This window comes from Mus pahari, chromosome 7 (genome assembly GCF_900095145.1).
Source record: "Mus pahari chromosome 7, PAHARI_EIJ_v1.1, whole genome shotgun sequence".
Taxonomy (NCBI): domain Eukaryota; kingdom Metazoa; phylum Chordata; class Mammalia; order Rodentia; family Muridae; genus Mus; species Mus pahari.
Window position 1 is genome coordinate 102,436,770 of NC_034596.1, and position 27,743 is coordinate 102,464,512.

The following is a 27,743-nucleotide window of genomic DNA, read 5'->3' on the forward strand; positions in this document are numbered from 1 at the left end:
AAAAATCAGAGCATCCAGAGTGCTCGGATGCTAAGTGTATGTCTTCCTGGGTTTTCACCAAGTGAGATGACCTGCTCAGGAAGACGACACAGAGCTGCCAGCCAAGAGCCCAGCACACGATAGACCTCACAGTTATCCCCAGGAGCAACGGAAGGAACACCCAGAAGGGTGCTGAGGAGAGGCCACGTGGCGTCCTTACTGGCCATGATGGAGGCTCAGCTGTGTGGCTGTCCTGAGTGTCCTGAGCATCTTTTCCTCCCACAGCACTGGTGTGACATGAGCTTGTGCCTGGATGGTGACAGCCAGAGGCTGCAGGGCAGGAAAGATGCCAGGAAGGAGTCTGTCATAAGGCACCCACATTCGGCTCTGTCACGCAAGGAGGGGACGATGGGTTGGCTGCTGAGGACTGGGGCTCATGACTGGCTGGAGGATGCTTCCAGGCAGAGTTTGGATGTCAGGGCCACCTGTGGTTTCTTGCCAGCCCTATGTCAGCAGAGCTTCCTGGAGGAGGAGGCAGCCTGGAGCAGGGCAAGGAGCCCTGGAAAGGAGAGGGGCAGGGCAGATGGCCAGTCCCGATGGCTGCTGCATGGTGTTCTTCTTTTCCACAATGCCTTCCGTGATGCTCACATGACCATTGAAACATGGTAGCTTGGGGCGAGGGCCTTGCAGGCCCTCTAGGCCTCAACCGTGACTCCCCAGTGCTTGCTATGTCCAGGCTTTCCCTTTCTCCTTGCAGTGGTCCTGATGTTTACCCACAGGCATCCAGCTTAGAGAGAACAAGCAGCTTTCCCCCGGGGTTCTGGTTCCATGAGCCTGCCTCCATCTGGCTTCTCACCTCTGCTCACCGTCCAGGCCAAGGTGGACCATTCCACCATCCAGTCTCCCCTCCCCAACAGACACAACCCCAAATCCAAGCTCCCCATGTTAGGGTGTTAGGCACTGGCTCAGAAGAGTGTCCACTGTCAGCTGTGGCCAGGTTCCAAGCGTACCACTTGGTCCCTTCTTCTAAGGAAGACAGAACGTAGGCTGCCCTATGTATGACCGTGAGAAACATGGGTGTTGTGAGACCCTCAGGCCTTCCCTGGTTCATGTGGTGATGTGTCTGTCCATTCTGCTGGACAGACAGCAGGCTGCGTCTGAGCTTCTGGGTCTTAGAGAGATGAGGCAGACTCTGCCCCAGAGGTAAGTCCTCAAACGTGACCCGTCTCTGGGTAGGGTGCAGGAAGCCATGGTTCCACAATATGGCTTCTTTGCTGTCTGGTTTCCGTGCATCTGTGTTACCTCGTGACCCACACTGTGTCACTAGGAATAGAGCAGGTGGCCTGTCACATGTGGTTCTAATGCCACCAGGAGTGGCTTGAGCTACTGAAAGGCATGTTTTGAGGGAAGGAGTCTTTACCACCCGTGGATTGTGAGGGACGACTCTCATGCCAGCTAAGAACAGGAGAGTCGTCTGATGCTGGGCAAACGAGTGTATGGAAGGAGAAGGGTGAACCACACACAACATTAGCTAGGACCTGGAGCAGTGGTTCTCGACCCATTTGGGGGATCAAACGACCCTTTCACAGAGGTCGCCTAAGGCCATTGGAAAACACAGATATTTACATTATGAGTCATAACAGTAGCAAAAATACAGTTAGGAAGTAGCAACAAAAATAATCTTACGGTTGGGGTCACCACAAGATGAGGACCTGTATTAAACAATCATAGCCTTGTGAGGGTTGAGAACCACTGATCTAAATTGTCACTTCTATATCAGAAGACCTGGCAGTGTCACCTCTGGGTTGAAAGAATTGGTCTCTTGAGGAAAACACAAATACTTATTTGTTTAAGAAGAAAAAAAAAAGCTAATAAATGTTCCATGGCGAAGTCAAACAGAAATGGCCATACACACCTGTACTGTGTTCAGCCCTGATGTACCAGGGTGAACATGAATGTGGTGTGTATATAAAGTAGGATCCCAGAGCCCAGCTCCTAGGGGAACCCTGAGGGGCAGGAAAATAAGAGCGGGCTGAGCAGGGTAGGGAGGGCCTCAGGCTCAGTCCCAGCCTGCAGGGCTCACCTTGCTGTGTTGACTAGGAGCCAAGAGAGAAGGATGGGAACACGTCCAGTACTCCGTTCTCTTTCCCAGTGAAGCAAGATGGTCCTGCAACCTGGAGCAGAGTGCCAGAGAAAATCAGTCCCATGGGAGGGAGCAGTTAGAGCCAAGGGAACGAAAACTGAGGTGACTTCCGGAATGTGTTCCTTGCCAACCTTGGCACATCCGAATATTCTGAAGAGATAGATGCTCAGCGGCTGGTCTGCTGATCCGTTCCTGGGGCTGGCTGATGTGACTGATCCAAGGAACAGGCTTTGAGCTCTGAGTCATCACGTGGCACTTTCCTGATACCCCTGGCTTGTGGAGTGTGTGGACAGGTGGAGGGTGACAAAGACCATGGAGGGTGAAGGAAGGCTTCCTGGAGGGGATACTAGATGTGCTGCTGAGGTCAGAAAGGGAGATGGTTAGTGTCTTAGGGTTTCTATTCCTGCACAAACATCAGGACCAAGAAGCAAGTTGGGGAGAAAGGGTTTATTCAGCTTACACTTCCACATTGCTGTTCATCACCAAAGGAAGTCAGGACTGGAACTCAAGCAGGGCAGGAAGCAGGAGCTGATGCAGAGGCCATGGAGGGATGTTCTTTACTGGCTTGCCTCCCCTGGCTTACTCAGCCTGCTCTCTTATAGAACCAAGACTACCAGCCCAGAGACAGCACCACCCACAAGGGGACCTCCCCCCTTGATCACAAATTGAGAAAAAGCCTTGCAGCTGGATCTCATGGAAGCATTTCCCCAACTGAAGCTCCTTTCTCTGTGATAACCCCAGCCTATGTCAAGTTGACACAAAACTAGTTAGTACAGTTAGTGTGTCAGGAGGGAGCAGGCAGGACTTGCCACATTAGTTACAGGAAATGCAGGGTGTGCTCTCTGTGGCCAAGGTACTGTGCTTAGAGAACTGAGACTTACCTTGGACCCAAGATTAGGGATGACTCCTCACAGACCATTCCCAGATAATAAGTCCAAGGCCGTGGGAAGGGATGAGAGAGGGAGAGTGGATACACTGTGGAGAATTAAGGCTGGTATGCCAGAGAGAGTGAGAACCCAGAGTCCAGTGTCTGTCCACCAGGCTTTTATTGAGATGGGCGTGAAAACTGCATTCTACCCAGAAAGGTAGGATTCCTGAGGGCAGAAGCTATGCCTCCTGTCCTTTGATTAAGTGAAAAGGAAGTAAGTAGTCCCTCTGTGACAGCTAGTCTTGATTTCTCAGTCTGCTGGTGACCGTTTTATGCTCCGATATCAGGATGAGTGTCTGTCTTTAGCTTTGGGGCCAGTAGATAGCCCCTGCCATTGGGTGGTCCTTAGCATAATTATAAGCCTCAAGCTGTAGTTCTGTGGTGTGTGTGTGGAGAAAGAGAGAGAGAGAGAGAGAGAGAGAGAGAGAGAGAGAGAGAGAGAGAGAGAGAGAGACTGTGTAGCTCTGGCCGGCATTAAATGCATGGAGATCCTTCAACCTTTGCCACCTCAAATTCACAGATATCCACCTGCCTCTGCCTCCTGAGTGCTGGGATTGAAGGCATGCCCCATTATGGTCTGGCTGATACATTATTTAGAAGCAGTGTTGATGACTTCTTGGTGAGATGCTGCCCTCACCACCTAATGCTTTGATGAAATGTGCTTTATGCTTGCTTGGGAGACCCGTGGTCTGGCTAGTAATGGGTCCAAGCCAATATTCAGAGATGCATAGAGATGCCTGAATAATTATTGTATTATCCATTTCTCTGTTGGCAGTTTCCTTTCCTTCCCCTCCCATCTGTTTTTGAGACAGCATCTAATGTAGCTCAGGCTAGCTTCAAACTCACTATGTAGCTAAGGATGACCTTAACTTTTGGACTTTCTCTTGAGTGCTGAGGTCACAGTCAGGTACCGCTCCCAGTTTATGTGGTGTTGGGAATGAACCCAGAGCCTTTTGCCCAGTAGGCAAGCACTCTGAAAACTGAGCTCCCCCTCAGCCGTAATAAGCAGTTTATTAAGATGGTGAAATACATATCCGTGCTTGTGACTGTAAGCTTTTCCTCCCGATTACTTTGTTCCCAGAAATAATGACTCTGATACTTAATATTTGATGAGTAAATGCTCAGGCCTAAGCTTCTGCTCGGTTCCCAGACTGGCGAATGTCTCAATAATCTGGGTTAATCTAGTCCACCTTCCTCCACCAGTCACACCTGTCCTCAGGTTTATGTGTCTGCCTCCTTCAGCATTCCAGGGCGAAGCTCTCCATCTAACCATCTAACTCTCTCTCTCTCTCTCTCTCTCTCTCTCTCTCTCTCTCTCTCTCTCTCTCTCTCTCTGATGGAACTCCTGTCTTAGCTCATTGGCCATAGGCGTTTTTATTGACAGGTGAATGGTTTTACACAGTGCACAAGAGATTCTCTCCACAAGCCCCAGCTATCTCGACCATGTCTAAGTGCCCGGTGGAAATACGCTCAGTACAATTAAGGCCGTTCCCACCACCAATTTCCAGAACCGAGGTCACTTCTCGGAAGTGTGAACTGTCCCCACCACCAATTTCCAGAACCGAGGTCACTTCTCAGACGTGTGAACTGTCCCCATTAACCAACCACCCGTCCCCTCTGACACCCAGGCTCTAGTAATTACCATCCTACCTTCTGTCCTTGCCTCTGTCTTCTTTTACTCAGTGTGGCATCCTCTGGGTTCATTTATGTTGTAGCGAGCGTTGCCATGAGCCAAGATTCAGTAGACTCCCTGTGTACAGGCGGGACGGGGTACCCACTCATCCATCTGTGGCTACTTGGGCTGTTCCCACCCTTGGCTACTGTGGATGGGGTTACCATGAACACAAATGGGGACTCATCCCTGCTTCTAGTTCTTTTGGGTGTATATCTAGAAGTGGGATTGCTGGTTCATATTAGAATTTTATTTATTTTTTTAATTACTCAAGGAACTCAATTGGTAACTTTAAAAAAAAAATCACATTTAGATGGGTGTTCTGTTTTGGGGGAGGGTTTACCAGCCACAGCCTCACCTGGGCATTCCATCCCAGCAACTCCAACACAGGATGCCCCCAAACCTGGCTTCAGCTCTTCACCATTGACATCCTACCGGACAACATTAAATGTCTACCCAACCCAATATCAGTAATTTGTTTCACTTGGCGAGGAGTGATGTTTAAAATTTAATGGAGCCAGCAGATTTCCATAACTCTGTGTTGCCAGGCAGCAATCACACTAATAAACGGCCATTGCTTTTCTTGTGAGTGTTTGCAGGGAGCGCACAGGTCATCCACTAATGCAGTAAGCCTGGCGCTGGCTTCTCCAGGAAGCGAAGGCCAATCCATCATCTTAGGGCTTTACTTTGAAAAGGCTGCATGTCCACTGGGAGTCCCCGCTTCCCAGAGGTCTCTCTCTCCTGGCTTCTGCTGATTCATATTCCCATAATTCCTCCACTGCATAATATTTTCCCATCACCATGGCGACCATGTGAGAAGAAGGCTTGGGGAGAAACTTCAGAGTTTACTTCATATTTCCACAGCCAAGCCTGGACTTCAGTGGAAAGTGGCCATGAGTTTAGATTTCAAAGAAGAGGGGTTCTGTAATGGAGCTTGCTACAGCTGAGAGGGACTGACTACAAGGCAGGGCTCATGGATGGGAGCCGGGCCTAGTTCCGGTACTTGCCAGTCATTCTTGTTGGGCGAGGCATCCTTTCTAAACCTCAGTTTCTTTCTCTGTAAACCGGGGTGGAGAATGAGAATCGCTTGAGAAAATGCAGGATGTTTGCAAAATGCTAAAGTCTTTCTCAAAATAATACAAAATCCCTTATTGTAGGTCAAAGTGGGGGTAAAGGGGGCGACATCTTGCTTTACTGTTGTTTTCTGTCTTCCTCATGGCTTCTCTCTGCTCATTCCTAGTCTTTGTGGATTTGCCTGCTTTCAACAGCCCTGTGTGCTTGTGTACTACAGCTCTCCCTGTCACTAGGACAGAATACCCAACACCATCACCCTAAAAGAGGAGGGGTTTGTTTTGGTTCCTGGATAAAGGGGATGCAGCTTATCATGGAGGAGAAGGCATGATGGCTGGGGCTCCACTCTTGGCGCTGTGACAACCTACTGCATCTCAGAGGGTCAGGAGCCAGGAGCTAGATCTAAGCCCACCCTATGGCTTGTATCTACTAGCTAAGCCCTATGTCCTGAAGGTTCCACAGCCTCTCAGAGCAGCTGTGGGGACCAAGTGTTCACACTCATGAAGTGTGAAGAACATTTCATGGTGAAACTCTGCTATGCCCCAACAGGAATCATACACTATTAAGTGTTTAGTGTCTGCCATCTTTGTTTAATGTAATGCTTCAACTTTGCCTGTGTTGTGGCTTATATCCATACTTCGTTTTTGTGGCTGAGTAATAGTTCATTATATGGACATAACACATTTTTTTTTTACCCATTCATCAGATGGTAGGCATTGAGGGTTTTTTTTTCTTCCATTTTTGGGTCATTATGAACAATTAGTTCACTATTATATTTTATATTTCTTCGTTGAGATGTGTTATCTTTATATTGATTATGTAAAATTTTATCTTAGTGAAAACATTTGATACAATAGCTACTTTAAAGTTCTTATCAGATTAATTTTAGTATATGGGTCATTTTAGAATTGATGTGTGCTACCTGAGTTCTTCCTTAAAACTGAGTTGCTTTTCCTGCAGAGAGAGGAGGAAAGAGGTGGGAGAGAGACAGAGAGATAGAGAGAGAGACAGAGAGACACAGAGAGATAGACAGAGAGACAGAGAGACAGAGACAGAGATATAGAGACAGAGAGATAGAGACAGAGAGATAGAAACAGAAAGACAGTGATACAGTGAAACAGAGAGAGGCAGAGGTACAGAGATTGACAGAGAGACAGAGAGAGAGAGTGCCATAGGTGTGGGTCCCTGCAGAGGCCTGGAGAGGGTCCTGGCACCCCTGGCACTGGATGGCAGGGTATTCGGAACCTGGGTCCTCTGGAAGAGCAGACCTGACTGCTGAGCCATCTCTTCAGCCCCAAGTGTTGACGGTTTTTTTGTTAGTTAACTTGGTCAGACAGAAACTTCAGACTCTGACCTCTATGGTGGCTTGGGGCTCACATCTTGCTTAAGATTTTAATACGTGTCAGAGGATGCGTGATCAGCCAGAGGACCTGGCAGGACTCACACACAGGATCTGAGGTTCTGTTTCTCTGTCTCCGCCCTTTCTTGGATCACCTCTCCCTCCTCTCTCCCTCCTCTCTCCCTCCTCCTGATTCTGCTGGATGGAAGGCCAGCAGGTCATCTCTTGGAAATTTAGTTGCATTACCTCACAGATGTGTTTGGCCTCAAGGCAAAGTGTCAAAAATGGGAGGTTCACTACGTGTGGGTTTCTTCTCAGAAATGTCTGTCCCCTCTTTTGGGGTGGGGGCTATTTTTTGAGGCAGGGTTTCTCTGTGTAGCTCTGACTGGCCTTGAACTCAAAGATCTGCCTGTCTCTGCTTCCTGAGTGCTGGAATTGGGCTGTGCCACCGTACCTAGTGCCTCTTGAAATTTTCTTTAAATTTATTATTTCACACATACATGTACAATCACGCACACACTCACACACGTGCATGCATGCTCATGCAATGCCACTGAACCTCCTCTTCCCATCAACCCCTGTTCCCGCTTTAATGTGTTTTCTCTCCCCCACCCCCGTGTGTGTGTGTGTGTGTGTGTGTGTGTGTGTGTGTCTGTGTGTGTGTGTGTGTCTGTGTGTCTGTGTGGCTTGGTGTTAAGTAGAGCTGCTTACATGGACACATGGGATAGTGATGGCTTTTCAGTCACAGGCAACTTCTGCACAGCTCCTCCTCTGAAGAAAATGATGCCCCTCTCCCTCCCCCTCCCCCAGCAGCCATAGTTAAATCCCCAAAGTTTCGTATCTAGGGCTGGGGCCTCAGGACCCTCTCCCTGATTCCATGCTATAATGTTGACAGGCCCCATCTAACTACGTGCCTGGTGCAGGTGTCCATGGCTTCTGAGAATTCCTGGCTGCCCTGGCCACGCCATCCCCAGAAGGTGGTGCTTCTCGAACTGCTCCTGTTCTCCAGCTGTTCCCTCTTCTGAGATGTTCATCGAGCCTTGGGTGTTGATGTAGGTGTCCCATTTAGGGCTGGGCTCTCAGCAGTCTAATCTCAGAGCTTTGGCCAGTTGTGGATCTCTACATTAACTGCTGATCAATTCACGGAGAAGCCACCCTGGCCAGGACTGAGAGCGGTGCGGTGCTGTCCCTGGGTATAAGAATTCAAAGGCAGTTGCACTGTGTTTTGTTGGCGGGGTGGTGTGCCAAGCCCTGACTGTGGTTGTTAACTTCAAGGCCTTGGGTGTTCCTTACTACTTGGTCCAGAGTCTGTGTTCTGACGGTGCCTGTGGACGATCTTGTTCATAGCAAGGGACACAAAGACCTCTGACTTCACATTTTTCCCTAGCTTCCTGGGCATATTCTGATATTTTTCTGCTTGGTTCCACATATTTTGGGTTGTGGCTGGCCCTCTTAGTCTCTGCTAAATTGATTTTATGGGCCATTAGTGGGTCACAACTCCTGTGTGACCCGTGGTGCTCTCTAGCATGATAGACAAGGAGCAGGTGCTCCTAACGAGGCACTCAGTGAATGAAATGCAATTCCGACCCTCCCCACCCACAGCCCACAGGGCTTTGCATTCTGAGCTACTATGGAATAGTCTTGGGCTGTCCCAGAAGCAGGGTGCCCAACCGTGGTGTCCCATACCTTCTTCTGGGGCCTACAGTGACCAGAACCCTAAGTCACTTGGAGTTCATTCCTCAATTGAAACAATTCAAAGATTTTTTTTGTGTGTGTAAGATCCTGACTCCCCCCTCCCATACATACACACTCTCTCTTCCTGACTCCCCCCTCCCATACATACACACTCTCTCTGTCTCTGTCACACACAAACACAAATCTTAGTGCTTTCTCTGTCTCTCTCTGTGTGTGTCTCTCTGTCACATATACACACTCTGTCTTTCTCTCTCTGTCTCTCTCTCTCTCTGTCACATACACACACACACACACACACACACACACACACACACACAGTCTTTCTCTCTTACATACACACAAACACATACCCTCTCCTGTCTCTTTGTCTCTCTGTCTCTCCCTCACACACACACTCTCTCTCTGTCATACATATATACTCTCTCTATGTGTCTCTCTGTCTCTCTCTCTGTCTCTGTCTCTGTCTCTGTCTCTGTCTCTCTCTCTCTCTCTCTCTCTCTCTCTCTCTCACACACACACACACACACACACACACTCTCTCTCAAGGCAGCAACAAAAGGCTAGCATCTTTTTTTTTTTTTTTTTTTTTTAAAGATTTATTTATTATATGTAAGTACACTGTAGCTGTCTTCAGACACTCCAGAAGAGGGCGCCGAATCTATTTACGGATGGTTGTGAGCCACCATGTGGTTGCTGGGAATTGAACTCAGGACCTCTGGAAGAGCAGTCAGTGCTCTTAACCACTGAGCCATCTCTCCAGCCCCCAAAAGGCTAGCATCTTATTTTGCTATTTAAGTGTGGCTGTGCAATAGTGACACCCACCACCTCTAACTGTGGTTTCCTAAGAGGAGAGTTATTATCTTTAAAGTTTTACTATGGTAATTTAGTGTGTGTGCATGCACACTTGCGCACATCTACCACAGTGCACATGTAGAAGAAAGAGGACAGTTTGTGGGAGTCGGTTCTCTTACTGTGTGTGTCCAGAGACTCAAACACAGGCTCTCCAGGCTTAGCCACAAGTGCCTTTACCTAGCACGCTATCTTGCTGGCCCTAGGAAGTTTATTCTGTCATTCCAAATGCCAGATGAACAACCTAAGAAGGCAGAGTCCCTAAAGGAAACATGTTTCCTTTCCTGACACATTTGACATATGTGTTCCTCACTAGTCCATGGGCATGCACCTGGAGCCCCGACCTAGCTGGCACCCTAGGAGGCTAGGCTGGAAGGACCCAGAAGCTTCCAAAGCCCCTGCATCAGCTCCACGGAGGGAGGGCACCTCTCGGGACCAAGCTGCCGAGAGAACAAAGGGTTCCAGATTTCCCCAGAATAATTATCTGACTGCAGAGGTACAGGCCTCACTCCCAGAGTCCTCTCTGTTCAATAGAATTCCCAGGCCCCAGAGCTCATTTCACTAAGTGCAGGCGGCCCCCTGAGGCAGCCCCATCTGCCCTACATACCACCTCCCAGTTACACAAGGTCTTGTGGCAGAAAGCAGGAGCCTGGATGGGAAGAGGAGCTGGCTGGCTGAGGTGACTGCCCCCCTCCCCAAGACCCTACCCCGTTCCTGGAGCAGTTCTGGGGGTCTGGGGGTCTCATTAGAGCTTGCGTAATGGATGGCTTTGCTGACGGCTAGGAGGACATGAGAGGGACAGTCTGCTCATTGTCTGCTCTGCCTCCAGGCTCCCTTTGGAGGAGGGACAGCCGGGTGGCTCGCACAGGGAGGACCAGGCTCGGTGTCTGTCTTGTGCTCCGAGAAGGTTGGGTGAGCATCTACTGGCACTCCTATACTTCATCTGGACCTACCTGGGGCTGGGATGCTGGGCTGTGGCGGGAGCCTCTGAACCATGCATGGAGGCCAGGAAGGGCTTGGACAGAAGAGCCTCTGGCGTGGCTCCAGGGAGCAGGGCAGGAGAGAGAGCAGGATCTTGGCAATGTGCAGAGGTGTGGGCTGGGGGTCTGCAAGGTGAGAATCTGGGGCCAGGGGACTCTCTCCAGTTCTCAGAATGGCTCCGGTCATAGACAGGGCAGGGCTGGTGACCAAAGTCTTCATCGCTATCTGTATTCCTCACCAGGTGTTCTTAGATACCCTGGGAACCCAGAGGGACCCAGCCTCCCCTCTAGTGTTCTGGTTGGCCATGATGACTGTGTTGTATTCTGTATTTATATGTTGTCTCCCTTCCCCCCACATATGCCTTTCTCTCCTGCACTCAGACTGTTGTTCTACTGAGACCTCACAGGATCCACCCCTATGTTCAGCAACGGAAGCGTATCATGGCTGGCACACCAGGGGACTCCTGATAGCTCTACATTGGTAGTCCTAAGGAGGTTGCTGCAAACCTTTAGTAACCCCACTGGGATCCCGTAGAGGACAGTGGCTCAGCTGCTCCCCTGAGAGACCCTTTGCATGGGTCCTGCTTGTTTGGGAGGCAACCGAGGGCGTTGACTTGGCTCGTGGATTCTCTGCTAGTTAGGGATGGTCTGCTCTGTCCACTTGGGTCCCTCCCTGGTGGGGCCAAAACTGAAGACAGGAAAGATGGAGGTGGGGTGGAGGTGTGGGTGGGGGTAGGCTTGCGTTCTCTTGGAAATGAGTTAGGATTTTAATTGCAAATCTCGCAGACCTCACCGACAGCTTGGCTTTAAGGGAAAAGATGAGCTAAATTTAAGCTAGCCAGTTAAAGAGCCAAAATGCAGTTTACTAATTAGTTTAAAATGGAAACCAGTCCAGTAACATAAAGAGCTTTACTGGTAAAGGGGGGAGGGGGAGTGTTTTTTTTTTTTGTTTTTTTTTTTCTCATTCTGTGATCTACTGAGTACCATCCTGGAGTCAACAACACAGCTTCCATGGGGACACGGCCCAAGAGGTGACCACAGTCCCCATCTTCATCAGGCGTGCTCTAGGCATGATGGTGCAATCCGACTGGGACCAGTCTCTAGCTCCCAGGCATCTAGAGGGTCTAGTCTCGGTTCCTAGGGAGTACAGAGCCTAAAGCAGACACACAAGGGCCATCATGGACAGGTCCTGGGCGCCGAGGAGCTCAGCAGCAGAAGGGGGATGTGCAGAGGGGAGGACAGAGGGCCTTGAGGAAAGAGGGGGCAGAGGGAGACGTAAGTCCAGTGTGAGATGGGAAGTGGGGGCAAGCCCAAAGAACAGTATGTGGCCCATTTTTCAGGCAGGTAGACTGACACACAACAGGTATGGTAAGTTCCAGGCCACCAACAAGATTAACCTAGCCTCACTCCTGTGAGTTGGCAGGCCCAGGTCCCTCTGCACGTCACTGAGGAGGGACTAGAGTTGGGCTTTGACAGTGTGGAAGATACATTCTGTCAGCAGGCTATGTTCTTAATATAATTAAATATAATATTCGAGACAGAGAGCCTAGTGTGCACATTAACTCCTCAGTCTCTTTTTTATCACCTATAGCGTAGGTTCTGGGATGGCAAGAAGAATTATGGATGAACTGCTGAGCAGGTTCACTTAGAACGGGTAACATGTGAAGCTGGGCTTAGTGGCACACACCTTTAATCCCAGCACTCGGAAAACAGGGGCAGGTAGATCTCTGAGTTCAGGGTCAGCCTGATCTACCGAGAAAACTCCAGGGCTATACAGAGAAACTATCTTTTTAAAAAGAGAGAGAGAGAGAGAGAGAGAGAGAGAGAGAGAGAGAGAGAGAGAGATACTGTGAACAATTCCGATGCAAAGAGCAGCCTTTGGGAGGAATAGCAGGTTTTATGCTATAGTTTATGTGTGCACTCTTCCAACTGAAGCAGACGGGCTTTCTAAACTATGCCTCTCTTTTGAGAATTTTTTTTTTCTGCTGCTTTAAATGGCACAATAAAATGCCCTACTGTCAAAAATAGTCTTAGCAGGTGACATAACTATTCCCATACATAAGTGGAACACCTGTGTCTGTGGATTCAGTGGATTCAGTCAACCACCTATCAGGGGGAAATGATCATCAAAAGACCAATGTAGAGGATCCTCCAAATAATCCAGCATCACGGCTCTTTATGCATCATTGATATTGTTAGGCTATGTTTAGCCATCATCTCTATGTGGCATAAGCACGGGGTTGGGGGCGGAAATCAGTGGTAGAGCTCTCGTCCTCTGTGCTGGGCTCAAACAGTTAACCGGTGCATATACATCAGGTCTGGGAAACCCTGTGGCTCTCTATTCAGGATTCCTGAGCATGTGTGGGCTTTGGTGTTGGTAAAGGGGTCCCGAGAGTATCTCCTGCACATAACCAAGGGTCAACTGCATGTGCATATGCAATCAGCTGCCCTAGAGATGGAAGGACAGAGATGGTAATGTCTCTGTAAATGGAGGAAGTCTAAAGTCCTGTGAAATTCATTGGTGCAGAGTCCCCAGAATGGATACAGGCTCATTGTTGTCACATCTGTTGGAAATAGTTGGGTGTTTAAAAAAGATTTATTTACTTTATTGTATGTGTATTGTTATTTTGTCTGCCTGTGTGTCTGTATATCATGTGTGTGACTGGTGCCCTCAGAGGCCAGAAGAGGGTATCAGGTCCCCTGGAATTTGAGTTGCAGACCATTATAAGCTGCTATGTGGATTCTGTGAGTTGAATCTGGGTCCTCTGGGAGAACTCTTAACTGCTGAGGTCTCTCCAGCCTTCAGCCAGCATTTCATTGCTATATCATAAGCAATACAATGCAATTAAGGACCTAGCATAAGAGTGAATTCTAGTTTATTGTTCTTAGAAATTCCTATCACTACTAATAACTATTAGTAATATTATTAGTAATGCAGTCACACTGGGATTTTCTCTTCTCACACATTGACAGGTTATCTATAGACTTGTCCTCAAGCCACCTGTCCTGCTGAAAAGCACACTTCTCACCAGATTGGCCAACATACAGACATATTTACACATTGACACACTGTGTAGGAATATTTTCCTTATGGAAGATTTACCATGGGGTCCTTGGTTGAGAGCCTTTAGCCACCATGGACCTTTCTCCCATAATTTCATTCAGGTGCAGTTGAAAGTTGATTGATTATCACAGACTTTAGAGTTTTGTGCCTAAGAGAAAAGGCCCAGAGCCCGTCATCTCCACAGTTCTTATTCAAATGAAAGGCCTATTCAATGGAGACCTGCACCTCTTCTCCTGCCATCACTCTCAGAAGACAATTCCACAGATAGCTCTAGGTGGGGTGTGTGAAGGAATCAACACACTGAGAGCACACACACAGGCACACACACACACACACACACACACAAAGATACTGGGGAAGTAAGACTCAAATGTTCACATGGAAGGCAAGGGAGATGGTTCAGTTGGCACTGTGCTCACTATACAAGCATGAGAACCTGAGTTTGTTTCCCAGCATCCACAAAAATGAACCCAGCGAGGAGTCAAACTTGGAATCACAACACTGGACTCAGAAGCTCCTGGTCAGCCAGCCTGGCTACTTGTGAAGCCCCAGGCTAGTGAGAGACCCTGTCTCCAAAGCACAAGGTAGATAGATAGTGCTTGGAGAATGACACCTAGGGTTGACCTCTGACCTCTACCCACATGTTTGGACTCTGTGTTCTGTGGATCCCCCTCTCCACATCACTCTAGACAGCTCCGCTAAGATGAGCAAGCTTGTAGGAGCTTGGTGGCAAGTCCCAAGCTAACCCATAAATGGATCTATCTCTTGACTTTCCTGATAAAAATCCAGATCTCGAGTAACTTCACTGCATTTTTTCGAAACTCTATTGCTTCGCATTTTAAATATGCGCATATGGATATCAACCTTGTCTCCCAGTGCACAATGTGGACGGATTCCCAACCCTTCCACTCTAGCTGGAATGACCACACAATCTATTATCCTCACCGGAATACTTAAGCAAGTCAAAGGGAGACAACTGGACATTTGCCAGGACATAGGCAGGAACCTGGCTGTCCCAGGCCCACTGTGGTGAGCGTGGCTCTGATGTTAGCCGATCGTCTCAGTGGTCAGCCTGTAGCATGCCAAGAGTTGCCACGGAGCCTATGGGCAACACGATGGAGCAGACAACTAAATGTTCTCAAGATGAACTTGTCCCATTGGGACAGTGTAAGTTGAAGTTTGTGTACAACGTCCTGCGGTGCCTACGTTATTGTATGTGGGATATTTAGATGTTTACAGCCCCAGGATTTCTCAATGTGATGGCATAGTTAAAAAATATATAGAAGACTGCCTTCAGACGGCTCAACAGTTAAAAGTGCATACTACCCTTGCAAAGGACCCAAGTTCAGTACCCAGCACCGGCGCCAGGGTACACAAGACCCTCTTCTGGCTTGTGCCAGCATCTGCTCTCCTGTGCACAAACACACACACAGATGCACACATGTACGCATACTTGAAAATAAAAATAAATCTTAAAAAGAGAAAACCAGCTGCAAATTGCTTTCAGTTCTCCAGTTCACTTCAGATACTTCGGACCATGCGAGCTCATTTGATTGGATGCAAATTGTTAAGAATGTTTTTGAATAAACAGTTGATGAACAATTATTATCTGTGGGAATGTAACGGGCCAGCCTTTCTGTAATGGGGCTGTGAGGTTAGGAAAGACGGCCTGTGTCTTGGTTGGCGCCTCTCCGACTTCTTACCTGAGAGTCAGAGGAATAGAGAAGCTATCTTCCTAAGATGAGCTGGGGGAGCGATAAAGACCCAGGACATTTGAACTCGGGACCGGAGTCACCAAGGACTCAGAATCCTGACCTGCATATTTAGGACTTGGCTCTCTGGGTCTTTTTTTTTTTCCTCCACTAAGGAGGAACATCCTAAAGAGAAGAGATAGCAGAAACATCTCACAAGGGCCCACAAGAGTCGCTCAGTTACCAGAACACAGTCTCTGGCTTTTGACAGTCCTTAATTTAGCCAGATGAAATTATAGAAAACTGGAAAGGGAGAGAGGGTCATTCTCCCTTCCCCCCCCAAAAGGAGGGAAAGTTGGATTCTGGAAAATACAATAATACATTTCATATTAATATCGGTGCTGAGAAAAGCTTTCAACTGATCTGCGAAGAGCTAGCGTGGAACTGCTTGGCAGAATGGTTGTCATTAAGTCGACCATCCGTTCCCTCTTTGCATGGGACTAGATCGACAGTGATGGAGAGACCATTCTTGACCTCCCAGGGATGGTTCAGAGGACTAGGCTGGCTGAGGACACAGCCAGGGCAACTTTATCTTTCATTGAACAAACCTAGGGGTACCTCTGGGAGGCCTCCCCAGCAGTTGGCCCAGGGGTCTCCCTTCCCCCAGATGCTCTGATAACAGGCTTATGGGGAACAAGGATGAAGGGGACACTGGAGATTTCTCACTCTGTACTCACTTCCTGTCACAGAGCTGTGGGTCAGATGCCAGATCTGAGAGTTGAAGAGATTTTGGTTGGGCTAAAATGATGGATGGAAACCAATAACATGACATGCAGCAGGAATAGAGATTAATCCCGTCTTTAGAGAAAAAATGGAATCAATTAGTTCAGCACCGGATGGAGAAAAATCTGACATCAGTTGTTTGAAAAAGACTGATAGGTTTATGATTGGCCATGGGCTTACATCCACCCCTTGGCTACATCATCATCATCATTACCACCACCATCAATATCATCAAGAAAGTTTATGAGAACCTTAGCCTCGTCAATAAGGACATAGTATCCTGGATGCTATGGATAAGCACGCTGCTAGAGAGGTTCTCATGTGTTGGGGATGGGCCTCTCTTCAGGTATGGAGTCTAGAAACTATGGACCATGCTACATGTCTAGGTATCCAACTGGAGAATGGTATCCTGGGGACATGCGTGCCCTCTTCCACATTTGAAAGTGTATTGCGTATGATGTTTTCCCTGGAGGAGTCATTCATTCCTTCATTCATCGGTAGTTACAGATGCTCTATTTCTTGTAACACATTTTCCAGGAGAGGAGGACACTGACGTCAGAGCTACGCACACAATTGCAGGGATAGGCAGGGGATATGCAATGGGGATCCCCACAAAGGAGCTGCTGCTGGGGCAGCCTTGTTGCTGCTGGGAAAGGAAAACAGGCACTAAGGACAGGGAGAGCTTGCTGGTCCGATCCAGAGTGCTCGAGTATAAGGTGTGACCGAAAGCTGTGATCAGGACTTGTAGCTAACATGGTGTGGCCAGGTATCGTAGATGCCAACACCAGCCTTTGAGGCAGGGACACAAAGTCTATGTCCCTATGTAATGGTGGGTGACAGGATGAAATGGCATGAGTTTAACTTACTTTGTCTCAGTCCTGGAGCAATGGCATCAACAGGGCAGATCATCACATTGGGTATATTGTGATATTTCTGCACACATGGAAGCTTCAGGCACGATGCAGGCAGACAGAATAAACTAGCCTAAAAGGATCCATTTTCTTTTCTTTTCTTCTTTTTTTTGGCAAGGGCATCTAGGATTGAAAAAAGAAATCTATTTAGTCACTGGGATTCTTCAGCTTTGGGAGGGGCTGAATGTCCCAGTGTCAGGATGCTGTGGAACAGACAGCTACATTGTCAGGCAGGCAGGAAGCCACAGTGTAATGTTCCCTATTGATGCTAAGACTCACTCTGTTTCTCATTTTACAGAAGGTTTATCATGCGTAGGTATAATATATATTTACTTACATTGTATTGTGTATATCAGGTGCCATTCCTGAGCCAGGATCTCACTAGGTGGCCCAGACTGACTTCAAACTCATGGTCATCCGTCCCTCGGCCTCCGAAGTGCTGCCATTATAGCTGTGGCCCCCCACACTCCATATTTTATATTTTAATATCAGGGCTGGAAGTGGAGTCTGCAGACTAACCAGTCCTTGGAATTGCGACTCTCTGATAACTGTGTCTGTTTGACTTCTATGACAAATGCCACACACCGGGTGATGTCAGCTCTATTGTCTGTGATTCTGGAGATTAGAAGGCTGCCTCCTCTGAGGGACATGGGAGGAGCTCCACACTACCTGTAGATGCTGTGTTCTGTCTTCATGTCCAAATACGTCCTGTCTTAGTCAGGGATTCTATTCCTGCACAGCAATTATGACCAAGAAGCAAGTTGGGGAGGAAAAGATTTATCCAGTTTACACTTCCCACATTGCTGTTCATCACCAAAGGAAGTCAGGACTGGAACTCAAGCAGGGCAGGAAGCAGGAGCTGATGCAGAGGCCATGGAGGGATGTTACTTACTGGCTTGCTTCCCCTGGCTTGCTCAGCCTGCTTTCTTATAGAACCCAAGACTACCAAGCCCAGGGATGGCACCACCCATGATGGGCCCTCCCACCCTCCCCCTTGATCACTAATTGAGAAAATGCCTTAGAGCTGGATCTCGTGGAGGCATTTCCCCAACTGAAGCTCTTTTCTCTGTGATAACTCCAGCCTGTGTCAAGTTGACACACAAAACCAGCCAGTATACCTCCTATCTATCTATCTATCTATCTATCTATCTATCTATCTATCTATCTATCTATCTATCTATCTATCTATCTATCTATTTATTTTGTGTGTGTGTGTGTGTGTGTATACACATGGGTGTGAATGTGCTTATGAGCTTGTATGGAGGTCAGAGGAAGGAATTGGGCATCCCTGGGCCTTGTTTCTTTAAGGTAAGATGTTTCTGTGAGCCTGGAGCTCACAGTAGTTTGTTTGTTTGTTTGTTTGTTTGCCTGTTTTTCCAGCTACATTGGCAGATGTTGAGGTTCAGCATCCTCCAGTTTCCGTCTCCTTCACTGCTGGAGTTTCAGGCATGCTCGGGGCCACACCTAGCTTTTTGTTATTGGGATCTGAAGCTCAGGCCTCAGGCTTGCTCAGCAAGCACACTTAGCTGCCACACCACATCTCCAGTCCTCTAGAACACTTTCATCATTCCAGACTGTGACTGTGACCCCCGCAAGCTGCAGCTGCCTAAGTCCCACATCCCAGTGCCCATCAGTCACTTCCGCTCTGATCCTGACTAGCCTAGGAAGGTCATGCAGTAGAACCCTATGGTATTTATCCTTTGGGATTGGCTTAGTCACTCAGCATAATGTTCTCAAAGTTCAACCATGCAGCAGCAGGTGTCAGAAGCCCTCTCCTTTTAAAGTTGAAATCATACTCCAGCCCGTGATAGCTCACATTTTGTTTATCTAGTACATCACCAATGCAGACTTGGGTTATCCCCACCTTCTGGCTCTACCTAACGCTGACATACATGTGGATATACATGACGCTGGCATGTGTGTGGATATACATGATGCTGACATGCATGTTAATATACATAACACTACATATAGGTGTATATACATGATGTTAACATGCATGTGGATATACATAATACTGTCTTGCCTGTTGGGTATACATAACATTGCATGCATGTGGGTATACAAAAATCTGCTTTCAATTCTTCTAAACATATTCACAAAAGTGAAATATCTGTTTCTTTTTCCTCCTCTTTCCTCCTCCTCTCTTCTCCTCCCTCCTCCTCCTTCTCTTCCTCCTCCTCCTCATCCTTCTCCTCCTCCTCCTCCTCCCCCAACAGCATTGTGTACTCTGTGCTTCATTCATTCCCAGCCCTAAGTGTGGTGCCTGGCACTGGGCAGATATTTTTGGAGAATGGTGAATGAAACAATAGGTACACATAGCCTCACATTTCTGGGTGATATATTTCTTATTGTTTCTCTATGAATAAAGGCTACAAAACACCCATTTTCCTTTCTTTCTCTCTCTCTCTCTTTCACACATTGCACAAATGCTGGTATTTATCCCACTGAGCACTGTGGTTACATTGTCCTATAAAGCCTACCTCATTAATTACAATGACAACATTTTCTGGGCTCAGGTCACAAATTATCTCAAAGTGATGTGGAATAATAGTCTGTTAAAATGTTTGTGCACAAAAAAAAAAAAATCACACATTATCAATTAACCTTTTAAGAGTTTTTTTTTTTCTTGGACATCTTAGATCGTTTTTAAAATGCTATCTAGATTATACCTAATTGTCTTAAATGTATATCCTTCTAATTATTCTAAATTTTGCTTTTTTTTTTTGACCCAAATTTTATGATTGTGGGAAAACCAGGACTGTTTAATCCCCAAGGTTAAGAGTGTAATCATGGTCATTACTGCCCCAGGAGCTGGCCTGGGCTCTGAATGAACTGTTATTTGTAATTTCACTCCCTTGTAAATAATATCCTGTAAGAAAATCTCTTGCTCTGCTTAGCAGTGAACTGGGTGTGCTCTGTTCAGGAATGCACCTGCGGTGGTGTGCTACAGAGGTCGGAGGACAACCTTGGGTCTCAGTTCCCAATTTCACTTTCTTTGAGATTCTTTCTTTCTTTTTTCCTTCCTTCCTTCCTTCCTTCCTTCCTTCCTTCCTTCCTTCCTTCCTTCCTTCCTTCCTTCCTTATCTTTTGTTGTTGTTTTGTTTATTTTGGTTTTTTGAGACAGGGTTTCTCTGTGTAGCCCTAGCCATCCTAGAACTTGCTCTGTAGAGTACGAGCCTGGCCTTGAACTCAGAGATTCACTGGCCTCTGCCTCCTGAGTGTTAGGAGTAAAGGCTGAGCCACAGCTTCTTTTTGTTGTTCAGTATTGAATATGCCAGGCTAGCTGGCCCATTAACTCACACTTTCCCGTGTCTGTGTCCCATCTTACCATGGGGATACCAGGACTGCCAGTGGGAACTACCACACCCAGTTCGCTATGGCCCTGGGCGTTCCAACTCAGAGCCTCATGCTTGGGCAGCAGGTGCTTACTTCACTGGGCCATCTTCCCAGACCCACAGCTCAGCTTTTTATTCCAGCTATCCAGCATGTCCTCAAGTATTTCTGCAAAGTATCAAGGAGAGAGCATAAAGGTTGGGAGGGGAACCGGGGAAATGAGAGGGCTCAGAGTGAATGCACACTGGCATTAAATCTGTCCCTTCGGAAACTCACTCCCTTACAGATGCAGAGGAGCCACAGGTACCAACCAGTTAGGGAACAGCAAGGACTCTTCACTGTACCTGTTTGCCAACCATCCTTGGTCTCATTTCCTTTCCTGCCCATGGACCATACACACCCCCAGTCTTTACCTGCAGGATCCAGGAATCCACCTCCCACCTACATTGTCTCTCCACAATGCTGCAGGTACCCTGGAGGCCTCTGCCACCATCACGCATGTGGGGTTTTCTCTAGCCTGGTCCTCTGTAGAGATGCTGCTCTACAGAGAAGGGAGGACAGTGCCAACCTCCTGGAAGCTCTGTGCTGGCTGCTTCCTGAGGCCATTTCCTCTTCTGAGCTGCTGGCTTCCTGGCTGCTCTTTCCAAATTCCCCTCTCTGCCTTGCCACCGCTCCGATGCCAACAGCTCGCCAACTTTCACCCGTGGTTCACCGTGATCACTTTGCCAGGGTCTCCCAGTTCTTGTCACTACACCTGCCAGAGTCCTAATGGAAGGTTTGCTGCCCTGACTTGACCTTCCTCGTCCTTCTGGGCCTGTCCTACAGTGATCTGCCCACAGCCCATCCTCCATCCTTCCTCCCTCTGATCAGCTGGGCTCTTGGTGTTTGGTCTCTGGAGCACTGACAACGCACTGAGTTTTTTGATAACAAGTCCTGACTCTGGCTGTCCAGATCACACCCAACCTCAGCCCTCTAACCCACCCATCCACCGATGCCTGAAGTCTTTCTTTTGTCCTTCCATCTCCAGAGTGTCTTGTTCTCCCCCCTCCAGGCTTCTTGTCTGGACCCTTTCCCTCAGCCCAATCTCATTCCCCACAAGTCTGCAACATGAGCCCCTCATTCACATCAGGCCAAAGCTCCTCGCCTGAGAGCAGGCTCGTTCCTCTTTCTTGCACGGTTGCCAGCATAGCTCTCCTTCACCCACCTGGTACAGTTGAATCAGCAGCATCTGGAACCTTTCTTTCTCCACCCACAACTTATTTTCCACCAAATAGCCTTGTTTTCTGAGTGTGGTCTCCTTAGCTAGGACAGAGGCCAGGCGTGACATCTGTCTTCTGAATACATCTTTGAAGACCAGAGTGACAGATCCCATCCCTAGCCTTGTCCTCTAATGAAGTGTGAGAAACCTCAGAGCCCTGGAGAGGTCTGGAAGTTTTCTTGATAACTTTCTTTCTTTCTTTCTTTCTTTCTTTCTTTCTTTCTTTCTTTCTTTTTTTTTTGTTTTTGTTTTTTTTTGTTTTTTTTTGTTTTTGTTTTTTTCGAGACAGGGTTTCTCTGTATAGCCCTGGCTGTCCTGGAACTCACTTTGTAGACCAGGCTGGCCTCGAACTCAGAAATCCACCTGCCTCTGCCTCCCAAGTTCTTGATAACTTTCTATTCCATTATTATCACGTGACTATTGCACTCAAGGTCTGGAAGTTAATACTGAAAAGTTCAGAATTTTACCTCTAGTGGACAGAACCCACCTCTGGCTCAAGCCTTCCTTTCTCTCCAGCTTTCTCGCTTGTCACTTGGCATTATCTTTATTTCTAGCCCTGTGTAGTAAGGTTCAGATCGCTAACCTAGCCAGCGCTTGTATATATAGTCTGGGTGTGTTACTCTTGGGTTTGTTTCTTACAATATTCCTAAGTTGACATTCTCTCCCTGATGGTGAACCTAGATCTATGGGTCTGTAACAATTTAGTCTAAAGTGACAGCGTCATAGGAGTTGGTCACAGAGGAAGGAGGATGGGGTAACCTCTTTCTGCATCCTTGGTCCCCTCTTGGGGAGTAGGTACATGGGTTCTTGTGGAGTTACAAGCCCTGGGCTGGAGAACAAGCAGACCAGGGGATACGCCTTGCTGGAAGTGGCCCGGTGGGAGGCGCTATGTAGATGGCAAGCGCCATCATGGTCCAAGTTTAGAGCAGCAGTTGTCCGGGGTTGGGGGGGGGACAGCTCCTGGGGGAGAAAGGGTGGGGAAGAGGGCCCCCGGGGTCCGGGGACGGGCTGTAAGCGTCCCTTGCCTTCTCACCCTTTATCCCCTTACCCCCCACCCCCACCCGCACCCCCACCTCGTAGCATTCTGCCTGTAGATTATAGAAGCAAGGACCAAGGAGGGGACCAGGGTGGGGACCCAGGCGCGCCCAGCTCTGCGCCCCGCCCGCCACGTCTCCTCCTGGCCATGCCACCGAGGCCGCCCCCTCGCGGGCAGCGCGGGCGCCGGGTGCTCGTTTTCGGCGGCGGCGGCGGCGGGCCCGGGTTGCCATGGTGACCGGCGGCAGCCACAGCAGGGCCGGCCCCAGCGCCAGCGCCGCGGCGGCTCGGCAGGGCGCAGTGTGTGGGTGAGCGCGGCCGGAGCGGGCGCGGCCCGGCCTCAGCATGGAGGACGGCTTCTCCAGCTATAGCAGCCTGTACGACACGTCCTCGCTGCTGCAGTTCTGCAACGGTGAGCGTGGGCGGGAGGACAGGGGCACGGGGACCGAGCGGCGAGGGCCAGGCCGGGCCGCGGGCGAGGCCGCGCCAAGTCGCTCTGGTTCCCGCCGGCGCATTGTGCTGGGGCCGCGGGGCCGCGCTTCTCCCCAACTGCGGGCTCCCGGACTCCCCCATGACCACCCCGGGCTCCGGGCGAGGGCGGATCTGTGGTTCCCAGAGCCCCCGCGGATGCAGCGGCGGAAAGCGCGCGCGAGAGCCAGGGAGCCCTGGAGCCGGGAGGCCCGGGCAACCTCGGCGTTCCGGGGACGTGTTGCTCTTTCGCTTCCAAACTCACATCTGTTTGGACGGTGCTGGATGCAGAACTCAGCAAACAAATCACTGCTGGAACAAAACCTTTGCAGGATGCACGCAGGGCTGGCTGCAGATGGACCTCCAGAATCCTTTTGGGGTCACTCGGATGGAATCATCACGGTTTAATGTGTTCCAGAGCCCGGGTGGATCTGGCTTAAAAGTGTTAGACCTTATTTATTTTGTTTACTGCATCATAGATTTTTTCCCCCGTGTGTGACTATGTGTGCGGCAGGTTTTACAGGGAGGAGACCACCGCTACCAATATGGCATCTTAAAAATATATAGAATCATATATGCTGTAAAGATTTTATAGTCTCTCTAGCAGGGTTGGGAAAGATTTTTCACCGCGCTCTGCATATTTTATCAGAACATGATGTGCGATAATTCATGCACAAAAGTTTACCACACTTTTTTTTTCTTTTGCATGTTGGGAGTTATTGCTTTATCAGAAGTTTGTTAAAGGGTGAAATGCGGATTTTACAGAATTTGCTCGAGTGCAGTCAGGATAAATTTCAATTCCAGACCCTTGAACAACTGGAGAAAATTTACATTGCAGTTGTAATTGTCATCTAGGGAAACATTTCTTGTTTAGTACCACCTGTTTGCAAACAAGAGCTATCTCTGAGCATTGAGAAGAACAAATGTGTTGATTCACTCAATATACTGTTTTTTCTTTGGTGGAATTTGTCTTTTTCTTTCAATGACTATATATACTTGGTTTTTCAGCACATGATTTTCATGTGGGGCAGATAGACTGTATTTGGTATTCCACCGGTCACTGGGGTACTTTATAGTGTAGACTCATGGGAATGTTTTTGCTCCGGGGTAGGTTGACTAGATTCTTCAATTAGCACTTTGAATAGTTTCCTTAATTGGCTGATAATCAATCATGTCCAAACAGCAACTTTTGCTGTCCAAGGTAGGTACAACCTTTAGCATGGTTCTGGTGGATTCTCATTGTGTTGGTTGTGAGAGGCAAGAAGCTCAAAAAAAGGAATGATAGCCAGGCACAAAGCCTTTACATATCCGTATGTGGGCATATTATTGACAGTTTGACTTTGAGTATGAAAATGGGCACAGGGTTTTTTGTTTGTTTGTTTGTTTGTTTGTTTGTTTTTAATTGGGGCAGTTCTTCAGGGGAGGACGCCCAGGTTCTTTGGTAGCTCAGTCATGCAGTTGTTTTATTTGTGAGTGTTTTGGTCTCTTGCCTTCTATCAACTGCCAGCTTCGAGATACTGGTATGATATTGGGCTGGTAATGAAGATGTGGGAAGGAAGCTGAAAACCGGCTCTTACATGCTACAGAGGTGACAAACTGAAGAACAAATAGCTCTAAAATAGAACAAGAATGGTGCTTTAAAACCACACAAACAGCTGTCGAATTTGTTTCCCTTGAAGAGTTAGCTCTGCAGTATTTATTTTCTGGGGTTACCTTAATGACGAAAGTTTAAAACCAAAGAGACTTTGGGGGATAGACATGGCTGTTATCCAGGGACGTCATAGGCAACAAATGTGCTGCTGTGGAATTAGTCAGTAGGCTTTCATGAAGTGAAAATATAAATGAATACCATTCAGTTAATTACGACAATGATTCGGTTGAAGCAGCAGGTCACAGAGATGCCATCTCAAAAAGAACTAAATGAAACACTGAGAATTTCACTAGGGGCATGGGGAAGAGGGCCCTTTGCCCTTTAAAGTGGAGATTTGCATCCCATGGCCAGGTCCCAGCAGGGTAATATGTGAGCTCACATATTTTCCTATGTCCAGCTCACCTCGTGCTTTTCAAAGTGACAGGGACTCGAAAGTCTTAGCTGTACTGTTATCCTCAGAAGAGGCAGCACACAGTGACTGGATGGCCACAGGACAAAGTACAGGTGAGAGACACATCAGTGAGACATGCTCCCCTTAGCAACAAGATTTCTAATCTTGCCTCTCAACGGTTTCCTGTTGTTCCCTGGGTACTTCATCTTTACTGGCTGCCAACTAGGAAGTTCAGAAGCCTCCAGGCTCCTGAAAAGGCTGTCCATGCACATCATTTACGAGTCTGCTCACTCTTTTAAGTAGAAATCTTGTACATTTTTTTCTTCTAAATATTTAGAATTTGTTAAGTGATCTGGGAATCTCAAATACGTGTGTGTGTGTGTGTGTGTGTGTACATGTGTGAGTGCATATATGGGTGTATGCGCATGTGTATGTGGGGGAGTGGTGTGTGTATGCACATATGGGTGCAGGTGTGTGTGTGGTGTGTGTGTATGGGGCAGTGCTGTGTATGCAAGTATGTGTTTGCATATATGTGTGCATGTATATATGTGTATGTGTATATGAGGGAGTGGTGTATATGTGTATGCACATATGGGTGCAGATATGTGTGTGTGTGGGGGAGTGGTGTGTGTACGTGTGCATGCACAAATGGAGTTAGGTGCATGCATCTCTGCATATGCATGTGAAGGGCTGAGGTTAGCATCTGGAGTCTATCTCGCTCTGCCTCACTTTTGAGAGAAGGCCTTTCTTACGGAATCTGAGGCTGGCTGTTTTGGTTAGAATAGCTGACCAGCAATCTCCTGCCCCCCAACTCAGGGGTACAGATATGTGTCATTGCACCTGACTTTTATAGTGGGTGCTGGGGATTCAAACTCAGGTCTTTATGCTTGTGTGGTTTACCCGCTGAGCCATCTCCTTAGCCCCCCACACTGCTTCTTAATGTTGTCATGAAAACAGTTCTGGAGAGTGGGCCCTAGCATGTGAGTGTGTGCTCAGGCTGGAATACAACTTGAAAGAGTAGGCTCTCTCCTTCCACCATGTGGGCACCAGGGGTGAAGCGCAGGTTCTCAGTCTTGGGGCAAGCACCTCTACCCAGTAAGCCATCTCACCAACCATTATTTCATTTTTATTAATTCATTTTTATAGTTCTGGGAAACAAATATTTTCACCACACCAAAAAGTACCCATAGTAACCATTAGCAATTGCTACCCTAGCCCCTGACAACTATTAATTCTCTATGCATTTTGGATATATATATATATATGTTTTATTAAAAGACGTGTTTTATTGTTGTATATGTGCATTTCTTGGAGGGTTATGTGACATGAATTCAGGTGCCTGTGAAAGCCAGAGGTGTCAGATCCCTTGCGCCTGGATTTTTGCATGTTTCTGAGCTGTCGGACCTGAATGCTGGGGCTCAAACTTAAGCCCTCTGCAAGTATACGCGCTTAACCGCTAAGCCATCTCTCCAGCCCCCAAAGATGTTTTGAATTGTCATATATTAAGTATGCACAATAATGGGCTTCATTAAGACAATTTTTCCCCCTGATATGAATAATGCTATACCAACATGCTCACTTCTGTGTGGACAGACATCCTTAATTTCTCTTGGGCTGGTGATTAGGAATGGAATTTCTAAGTGATGTGGTAACACTGGGTTTAATATTTTAATGAGCCTGTTTGAGACTTTTAAGATATAAGTATCAAGCTCTTTGTCTTACACTTGCTGATAAAATAGTAAGATCCGAGAGAGACTGGAAGAGGAAGGAAATAGAGTTGTGGGTTCATAGATACTTCTGTCTGCCAGCTCACCAGGAGTTCAGTGGGCAGACACTTGGCTCAGCAGGTAATCTCATGGCCTTGATTGTTTTCTTAGGCCTTTGAGCTGATTCTCCAAAGGGGAATCAGACAGATGTAGCTGCTCTAGCTGAAATAGAGAACCCTCCTGTCCTGCCTCCGCCCTGCCTCTGCCCTGCCCCTGGTACACTGGACCTCATGCGACAATGGATGCCTTCACTACCCCTTTGTACAGCTCAGACCATCCGGCCTTGTATGGAGCCAAAAGCTGGCCCCCATTTTGTTCTCTGGGTCTGTAACAATCAAATGTAATCTCCTACATGTGTCAGTGGATTGGCCTGTGTTGGAAGCCCAGGAGCCCTCTTCTAGATTCTTCTTTTGATTAAACGTTAACATAAACCATTTTCAGGGCACAGTGGTGCATGCTTTTAATCCCAGCACTCATGGGAGGCAGAGATGGAGGCAGGTGAACCTCTGTGAGTTCAAGGTCAGCCTAGTCTACCTAGTGAGTTCCAGGACAGCATAGAGACTGCTTTCTTTTTGGGGGGTGGGGGGAGGAAGGTGGATTGCTCATTCTGTGATCTTCTAGACCCTTCATCTTCGTTTGTGCCACCGAGGCCTGCTTCCTTTTTTTGCGTTGCTTTTTAACTTGATAAGGTGAATGGGTATCTAGACATGGCGTTTCTGGGTTTTGTTGTGTG

The 27,743-nt window shown here is 47.9% G+C and overlaps 1 protein-coding gene across 5 annotated transcripts in view; it reads left to right on the plus strand.

Moving 5' to 3' along the window:
- Eml1 (EMAP like 1) overlaps positions 1 to 27,743 on the plus strand; it is a 162,427-nt gene that overhangs the window by 29,062 nt on the left and 105,622 nt on the right. For 2 of the 5 annotated variants that reach the window (XM_029541177.1, XM_021201526.1), the window contains exon 1: positions 22,700 to 23,146. The exons of 2 other annotated variants lie outside the window; for them this stretch is intronic. In XM_029541177.1, coding sequence (XP_029397037.1) covers positions 23,080 to 23,146 — 67 coding nt within the window. In that variant the 5' untranslated portion in view covers positions 22,700 to 23,079. Of the gene's footprint in view, positions 1 to 10,511; positions 10,589 to 22,699; positions 23,147 to 27,743 lie in introns of those variants that run through there. One more of the 5 variants, XM_029541180.1, reaches the window with a different exon arrangement.